This window comes from Anneissia japonica, unplaced genomic scaffold (genome assembly GCF_011630105.1).
Source record: "Anneissia japonica isolate Jap-2015-1 unplaced genomic scaffold, ASM1163010v1 scaffold1489_len2284818_cov182, whole genome shotgun sequence".
NCBI lineage: Eukaryota > Metazoa > Echinodermata > Crinoidea > Comatulida > Comatulidae > Anneissia > Anneissia japonica.
The window spans coordinates 1,966,559-1,976,068 of NW_022698455.1; the positions used below are offsets into that span (position 1 = coordinate 1,966,559).

Here is a 9,510-nt window from a genome sequence, read left to right on the forward strand (position 1 = left end):
GAGAGTTGACTTAGGGCTGAGTTGACTGGGGTCGAATTGATTGGGCCGAATTTATTCGAATTCCAACAATATACTTGCACAGTTTGCAAACTGTTAAGAATCTTGCAGCTTTCAAATTGTGCAAGAATCCTTGCAGTTTTCAAATTGTGCAAGATTTCCTTGGGCCTTGCAAACTGTGTAATTTGGCAAGAAAGAGCTTGTTGTACAATTTGAAAATTGTGCAAACGTCTCAAACTGTGCACGACATGACTAATAATGAGCCTGACTCAAGCCTACTACAAGCTAGCAACCTAGGGCCTCTTAGCCAAGCTAGGCCCTCACTAACTAGGCCTAGCTAGGCGGCCCAGGCCCACTAGGCCTAGACCTAGGCCCTAGGGGGCTAGCCTAGCCTAACTAAGGCTTCCTAGTCTAGGCCTAGGACACTTACATGGGATCGTAAGTTCTCAAAAACAGTCCGTTGTGCTAAAAATAAGTCTTGAAGCTGATCATTAACTAGTTTACCGGTTGATTCGTAGTTATTGTTTATCATTATGAGTTCAAAACAATAATACATAAGTAATAGTATATGTCTCCCTCTATACGGTGCAAAGATATTATTAGGCGTTTGTCCTGCTGCCAATAATATAAGTCCATTGGAATTACACAATAATTCTTTAATATAATAAGGAATATAAAATACAAGGTAGTGTAAACGATCTCTAAAACTGTAATTAATTCTTGATATTCGGAGAATAAAAAAAAAAAAATTAGATTAGATTTTGAAGCATTAGTAGTCTATGTTAGACTGTGAACGTCTGGATTCACTCATGTTGTATGATGGGATAGTACCCTGCCGGCCATATTGGATTCTTACTTTTGGTAAGATGAGTGTTTCTGGAAGTAAAAACCTCTAAAGTTAGGGTTTTAACAACTTGGATCAAATTAGCTTCATCGAAACTTATAAGTCATTACATTCTCAATTATTAACGTTTAGTGTATTAAAGATTTGAAATGAGTTCATCTGAAATCAAGCGGTCTAAAAGGAGGCGAAACCGAAGGGGTGGAGGAAAACCGACGACTGTTCCTCGGACCCAGACAAATGCGTCTGGGGGCGAAGTGGCCATTTCAAATTCAGAGGTAGGGAACATTTTTAATTTATTATGTGACTATTTGTGATGATTAAGTTATCTATATACAATTTTGACTCAGTGCTGTTGTCGCTAAAACGTTGTATTGTAATGTATGTGTAGAATTAGAATGAAACTAGGCCTAGCCTAGGCCTAGGTAGAGAACTTTGTGACGTGTTGCAGTCAGTGGAATCATTTTTCAAAGAAATAGGCTCTAGCTAGGCCTAGACAAAAAGGACCTTGGCCAAGCTTAGCCTAGGCCTAGCCCATCCCTACTCTATCATCAATATCTATTGTTGATTATAATTGTGATTCACCGGTGCTATGGTACTCACAAAGGCTAGGCTAGATAGCCATGTGCATAATCAATACAAACCAACTACTCTAATTTATTTCAATAATTTTGACAAATGCTAAACATGTCACAAAGTTCTCGGCCTAGGCTAGGCCTAGTTCCATTCTAATTCCATTCTAATTCTACACATAATAAAGGTGTCACTGTTGATGATATTTTTTTTTGTAAACGGTGTTAGCAACTCCGCATAATGGATCAGTAACCACGATGATCTTTAAAATTACCTCCACATTGCAGTAGTGTTAACAGAGATCATCCGCATTATTTGATACAAGTTAGCTGTTGTTTTACCTGTGCGAGTCTTCACTGTTGATAAACAGCGTAAATATAATTATATTTTTGAAAAATTATATTAATTGCATACATTTTAAAAACTTTTTTTGACAAAAAAAAATGCGCAAGCAGCAATGCGCCAGTTTTTTCAGGTCAGTTTTAATCACATGACTTCCGGGTATAGCCAATGATTTTTGTTATCATGTAGACGCTTGACTGGAGATCATCGGTGTTACTGATCTGATAGCAAACGGGCGTGTAAACATGGCTTATGTTTCTTTAAAGAAAGAAGTTAAAGATTTGTATCCTGTCATTTTTTTTTTTTTTTTTTTTATAATGCACAGTTTTTTCTTTATTTTTTATTAATCATTAGTTTTACTGTCTTGTTGACTCTTGTTAATTTTAAATCTTTCAAAAGGTGTTTAAACATAGTAACTGCATCGTTTTAATATATTACTGACTGAATGGTTTAGAACTTTTATGCCTTTTTTAGCAAAAAATAATGTTTTTTTTTTTTTTTTGGTTGTAAATAATGAACATTTTCAGGGTATACAGGCTGTTTATAACTTTCATTTAATGTCAGTATGATACTAGTTGGTCAATCAATTATTACTGAGTTATTGTTTTTAAAATTAAAAAAAAGCAGAAACAAGTTGCACAAAAAGTAAAAAAAAACACCTCTCTCTAAAGTTCATGTAAAAAGTAGCCCGTGTGCTAATGGAAAAGTGTTTAAAAGTATCGTTTAAATATTTGTTTCAGTGAACATACGTCTACGCTCACGCTAGGGTCAAATTTTTGGCGAAAGGTTTTCAATTTTTTTCGCCAAATTGAAAATGTTTTAACCAATTTAAAAAAAAAAGATCGTTTACGATAGGTAGGACCAGCGGCTACCGTACCTGCTGTAGAGCTACACCTAGGCCCTAATTGGAACCCTAATTAATTACGTAGGAGTGTAATAGTAGAGAGTGCCTTACATTTGGATGCATTAAAAGCGACTGCTATTTCAAGTACTGTACAGTACAGTAGGCCCTATCTGTTGTTTTGCTCTACAGCATAGCAAATGTAATTACTGTATCAATAAAATTGATGCTTTTATATTGTTTTAACATGCATTTTCGATCTTGTGTACATTTTTTCAAAACACAACACATTTTCGTCGTCACAATGACCTTTGCTGAGGGTCGGAGACCGTGCCTCCGAAACCCTGCCCGCCAATTACTTAATTTGTTTTTTTCGGGGTGCGGCGGTGGTGTGCAAACACATGCTTCGATTGGGATGACGTCAGAGAACAAGCTTGGTGTAAGACGACGAAGATTTAATTAAACAGATTTATTCAAACAAAGAAACCCTAATGGTTTTATTTTAGGGGTAGATATAAATAAATCTAACAAATTTAACTTTCATTCTCTACAAATTTCCTCCCTAATTAAAATAGCAACATGACTGAGGCTATAGAGTACAGCCATGAATTATCGCTTCAAATGTCGGGCTGATAAACAATGTGTAAACAATATTGAAACATAGTTAACCAGCTAACAAATTTAGAAAGTTTTTAACCAGAGTTATGTCAGTTTTGGTTAGGTGATCCTGGCAGGAGGAAGGAAATGCCTGTTAGCAATTCAAGTAGACATCAATTTATTTCGGCTACAATAAAGGTACATTCAACATAGACATGTAGCCTTAATCTTATCTTGACTCATCTGCTACAGTGAGTGTACTCTTAATAACTTTGTTAAGTTTGACTTAAGTTGAGTATACAGTAGTCAAGGAGGAAACGTTTTTAAGATGTCTATTTTGCTCATGGCACTTTGTGTTACACTTTTTCATGTAGTTTAGAATTTTATACACAATTTTTATCAAAGAATCCCAAAGCAGAGTTGTAGCTGTAGAAAACTAAGGGTGTGTTGTAGACATTATAAGGGTGGATGGATATCAACAACTTTAAATACAGTAAGTACAGTAGTGTAGATTTTAAGGATGGACAGGAGGTTAATGAAGGGTGGGTGAAGGCCATGAAATTAGCTTTAGACTGGCTGGAAAACTTGAGGCTGGGTGGTGCCTACCTCCGCCCACCATACAGTAACTACAGTACATCGCTGCTGAAGTAAGTGAAATAAATAATGTAGAGTTAATAATGATAGTTTGGGAAATTAATTTATCATTATATCAAAATAATACATTCAATAAATTTAGTATATATCAACATTTTTTTGTTGTCAATATTCGTAGATTATTGGTATTCAAATTGTGTTTACACATTCCATATATTAAAGAATATTTAGTGTGTTTACATTATAATGCAGTTCTAAACTCTGACCTCATATATACAGTGCAGTAAATGTAAACAAGAAGCTTTATGCTTGGGCAACGCACCTAGTTTCCTCTGAAGGGGCTGATTATATGTGGGTGGTTTATAACTACCTGCAATGGGAATATTTGGCTGTTTGCATAACACATGTGTGCCCACCATGTAATCAGTTAAATTTCCTATTTTGTTCTTTGGATATATTTTTTAAAGCATTGACGTAATACGAAACACCACAATAATCGTCATCATTGCGGGTCTCTCTAAACACTGAAATTGTATCAGTGTCCATACCATAAAGAAAGTATATTTCTGGAAAAGACATACATTATGGGAAGCTATATCGTAATACAAGAAGTAGTAGAGTTAGAACTAGGTCAAATAATATGCCCACTCACACCCTTCTCCCTTATAACCTCCTACGTATACATTTCCTGTGTATTTTTTATTGTTTTTTTCTTATTTTTACTCAAGGTTCCAATTTTCTGAAAGATGGAACTTCAAATTACCGAATAAAAACAAAAATGAAAGCATTGAAAACTTAAGAATCAGTTGACCACTTAATTTATTTACAAAATTATTATTTACGGTAATTTTTTTTTTTTTAATGGTTTTAAAAAAGTATTCTATATTAATGGATATATATTTATAATTAATAGTAATTTATAGTTTTAAGTGAGATTTTCATTTTTATAAATCATTTTTTTAATTTAATGTAACATGTGTTTCTCACAAATCATTCATTATTCGAGAAATTGGTTTAAAAATAATGTTTCTATTCTGCTAAATTTAAATCTCTGTAAAGTGGGATGCTAAAATTTTCATTCTTTGTCTGGGTCAACTTGCTAATCTGGTATCCATGTGTTTGGTATGTAGGCGTGTCAATAATATTATGCTGTCTCTTAGCTAGAGAAACACAGCTGGAATCAAAAGTTGCTAAAATGCATTTACATTTTCGATGTGGTGTAGCAGAAATAATCTTGGCATTATATTAGTATTGCCAGTAGAAGCATATTTGCAGTGGGGAGTTTGTGTGCTCTGGTATTTAAAATCTAGATTGCTATACTAAAAGACAAAATTAATCTACAGTACAGTACAGTTGATGAATAACAGATAATATTAGCATTTTTTAAAAGGTTTTATGGTGATGGATATTAGGGTTTTAATTATTATGAAATTTTATTGACTTTCTTTTATAGAAACAACTGAATAGTTAGAGCAATTTGAGAAGATTTCATATTTTGTACACCGATTTCATAACCACCATTTCGTAATTAAATTTATGAATGCGTAGTGCCAGTGTGTTTCCTCAATTATTGCTCAAAGCAGTTCTATAGAAGGGTAAATAAAGATTTTTTTAAAATTCTATTTTTCAGGTCATGGAAGGACCTCATCATAATGTTCCAACAACTGTCTCTCAAATTGATGTTAACAGTATTCCTCAGGTAAGATTTAATTATTTCTCTATTATATATTGTTTTTGTATATTTTGTTATAACTTGTTGTGTCTTCCAAGCAGTTCCATTGTTGTTGTAACTATAACTCTCCACTTTGTTGGTCATGCACTAATGCCATCAATTCCTCAGCTGTGGTTATTTCCCATCTGCCCTGCCTGGAATAAATTACCAAACATTTTATGCTCTACATCCTTGCTTCCCAAACTCTTTGCCTGGGGACCATATTGTGATTTCCTACACTAGCCACGATAATAATTGAGGATAAAACAACTGTTTTGAAATCCCTACTGTTTAATGCTCTACATTTCAAAATTGGCTACTTGGCACTGGTGTTTAATAGATTTTTGTTAGCTTTGGTCATCCGTTTTTTAGGAAGTGAGGTTTGAATGACCGTCTGGATAATAGAGCAACAGTTGTAGTGTACTTATTGACTTATTTGTTTACAAGACAACTTTTAACATTAACTGTACACTGAAATATGAGATTAATTATTTCATTATTTCTTAAGTTAATATTCATACAGGCTTTGATTACAAACATGTTATGCCCTGCTTGCTATCAATATATTGTAACAAGAGTTGTTCCTAATGGGAATAATGATGTTTATCAAATTATCAAATCAGTTGTTTTATTGGTGATATTGCCATTCTTGATCATATAAAACAACTTGTTTTATATCTTTAGCACTATACAGTATTCACACAAACTATGAATTGACTCTAAATCCATCTATTGGACTGGATGGATCTTGGTATAAAGTAATAATTTAAACTGACCTAGAAATACAGTAGCTAATTGCCAAGTCCTCAACTAAGTTCAATGCCATCATTTTATCCAACATGAAGCATTGTATTCATAAAATTTATCAGAAATACAGTCACTTATCTTTCGTATTCCAAACACAGATTTCCTCTTTAAAGGCCATAACATTTTTGTGCATCTTAACTTAATCATTTTCACCTTGAAACGATTTATTCTATTCATCAAACATAAAAAAAAGTTTCATATATTTCTTGTTCAAGTAATACCAAACCAAATCGGATTTCCTTTCTTCCAAGAATATTGTCATAAATTACACTATCGTCATGCTTCTTGACAACTGTGGATAGACTTGTTAGTCTTTTGCAAGATGTACTAATGTAAACGTAAACCACAATGACACTGGTTCAACATGTCATCAGGGTCACTTTCCTCAAGAAAATGTGAAGAAAATGAGAGTTCAAATCACCCTTACAAAGCAAGTTAGATAAGATGTATGTAAGCTTAGCTTGTACTACAAAGGACTTTACCCTCTCTGTTGGACCTCAAGACATGCAAAACTGGACTAGTTGAGTGGCTGAGCGGTAAGGCAAGGGTGCTAACTACAGCCTTAACATCAGCGCTGGTTCGAGCCACTGCTCGCTCAAGGTTGATGAATGATGTGAACTAAGCGCCTCTCTGCGGCTGCTACAGTATTTATGCATCACACACATTATGCAATTCAGCATAATGATGCTGCGAGTTATGAGTTATTCTCCTACTTTTACCTCCTACCTAACTTTTTGCAGTGGTAAGGCCGTTCTGGTATTGCGCCAGACCCTTCTTTTAAATTCTAGGGTAGCAGGAGACAATGTCAATTTAGTGTCTTCTTATCGATTAAGGTGTCAGATAGTTTTAACAGGTAAACTTGACAATGTTCTTTTTAAGTGTAACATCAAATAAATTATAGTTGACTACATAAGATTACTGTTGAACAAAGTCTTTCAAACCAGGGCTACAAAAAGTGTGAGACCAGCGGTCAGTCGCATCATGAAGCATTCTTGCAGGGAAAATAATAAATAAACTATTGGGCTACTGTATATAGTGTACAGATAACATTTGATGGTTGAGGCAGTTTTCATTGTCGGAGGCACAATTATTTTTTTCTAGGCCTGCTTCAAACTATCATTATAATTAGTAATTCAGTTTACCATTACATTATTTTTTTCTGCTGCATTTCAATATGCACGCAGTAAGTTTCATATCATGTTGAATTAGGTATCCCAATGAAGCCATTTTGAGTGTATACAGTTTACAAAAATTTGTGAGATTTGAAAAAATGACATTAACTTTAATGTTGAAAATACTATACTCATTGTAAATTTTTGCCAATAAAATTTATTTTAAAAAGCATGTTATAGTGTTTACTTACATATGCTTTTTAATAAGATTGATGTAGTATTTGATGAGTAAGTGCAATTTTAAAATTTGTTGAAAAACCTGGTGAGCCGAATTTGCACGTACATAAAAAAACATTGGGAAACCCCCTTTCCAACTTCAAAGCACGATCGCTTGATGACCGTCAAAGCTAGCGGAATGATTTTTTTGCATGTTATCAGGCTTTAAACAAGCTTTATTTTGATGTGTAAACCGTCTAAAATTGATGTGTTCATCCACCACAAAAAAAAAAAACCGAAATTAGTGACAAAGTTCGTGTTTTGAGCGATTGTTCATGAATAAAACCGATCGAAAATACCACTAAATTAAAGCTGGATCTTATTTATATTTGATAAACTATCATTTAATAACAGATTTTCCATGGTCATCAAGCGAAAACATTTTGAAATACGGTGAATTCGGGAGTAAATACAGTTGAAAAAAATCCGAGACCACACCATTGTGTATTCGGTGAAGCTTACTTAACACACGCGTATTAATCACTAATCACTACCACTTAAAACCAAATTTATACCTCGCTGCAAAAATGGATGATTCCAGTTGGCCCACTGCTGCACGTGTTCCGCTGCTGTTGCACTGTGAGGTAGAGAGCAGGCATAGTTTGTATGATACAAGATCAAATATACAATTAAAACTACCAGATTGTTTTTAATTTGACGAGTTTATTCTCTTTACCCAAATTTTAATATTCAACCAAATATCCATCTTTCGATTCGGAGGACCTGGAATAGAACTTACAGTAGGCTAGAGGATGAATCATCTGTACGTATGTAGACTCCGGTGAGATGTGATTGTAAGTAAACATAGCCGTTGTGCACTTGCAAGATAATAAATATAGACAGGCCAGACTCGACTTAATATTTAGGCAAACATATGTAACACCAATTTACCTTAGCATTTTAAGCAGATTTATGATAATTGTCCATGTACCTTCAAGGTTACAATCTTTGGAGAACTGATAAAGTGTTGATGCATCTTTTTAACCTAGCCCTGGTCCCTAGGTTGGTCCTAGAGTGATCGCGAAAAGCGCTCAACATAGAACAAGGTAGGCCTAGCGTGGCATACACTACATATGGGGTCTCTTCTGCTGCTCTTCTCTCATCTTCATTAATTCTTAAACCAGTTAAACTATGGTCGAATTTTTGTTAAATTATCATTTATATTTTAAAAAATAATTATTAGAATCCGACATTTTTTTCAACTTTGTCAAATTTACTGTATAATCGGAGCACATACCCTTTTTTGAAATGACGTTTTCAAAGGCTGTTGAAATAGTTCGATTTTTCCATTTTTGAGACACGCAAAATATAGGCACGAAATAGCAAGCGACCATACTTAGGGCCATTAAATCAAAAAACGACATTAAAGAATGACCCAGAAAAAAATACATATAAAACTCATTAACATCTTGGGGTTTTGTGAAAATTAAACATTTTATGTTATTACTTTCAAAGTTATGGCCCTCCAAAAATGCTCCAAAATTAGTCTAGAAAAAGGACCCACTTTTTCGCATTCGGACCCCCCTTTTTCACCATCTTTAAAGTTCCATAACCTTTGAACGGTGTATTGGATTATAATAATTTAAACTGGAAAATGATCAAGTGGAGTGAGTTCTGTAGATCTAATGTTTACAAAATTCAAAATAATGAAATCAAATTTTCTCATTGGGGTAACTAGTTGAATTTTTTTTTTATTTATTACACTTCATCACTGCAAAAATACAAGAACAGTTCGAAAACAAGACAAAAAGCAGCGAAAAGGAGGGGATGAACAGGTGTCAAGCACCTCTATCTACATCCCCCCTTGAACAGATTACAG

The 9,510-nt window shown here is 34.1% G+C and overlaps 2 protein-coding genes across 2 annotated transcripts in view; one reads left to right on the forward strand and one right to left on the reverse strand.

The window, feature by feature from the left end:
* LOC117102612 (spermatogenesis-associated protein 24-like) overlaps positions 1–530 on the reverse strand; it is a 4,947-nt gene extending 4,417 nt beyond the window's left edge. The window contains exon 1 of the mRNA XM_033242986.1: positions 428–530. Within this exon, the coding sequence (XP_033098877.1) occupies positions 428–529 (102 nt within the window). The 5' untranslated portion in view covers position 530. The remainder of the gene's footprint in view (positions 1–427) is intronic.
* A 295-nt stretch (positions 531–825) lies between these two features.
* Positions 826–9,510, forward strand: part of LOC117102615 (protein FAM193A-like) — a 35,970-nt gene continuing 27,285 nt past the window's right edge. The window contains exons 1-2 of the mRNA XM_033242990.1: positions 826–1,116; positions 5,416–5,484. Of these exons, the coding sequence (XP_033098881.1) occupies positions 991–1,116; positions 5,416–5,484 (195 nt within the window). The 5' untranslated portion in view covers positions 826–990. The remainder of the gene's footprint in view (positions 1,117–5,415; positions 5,485–9,510) is intronic.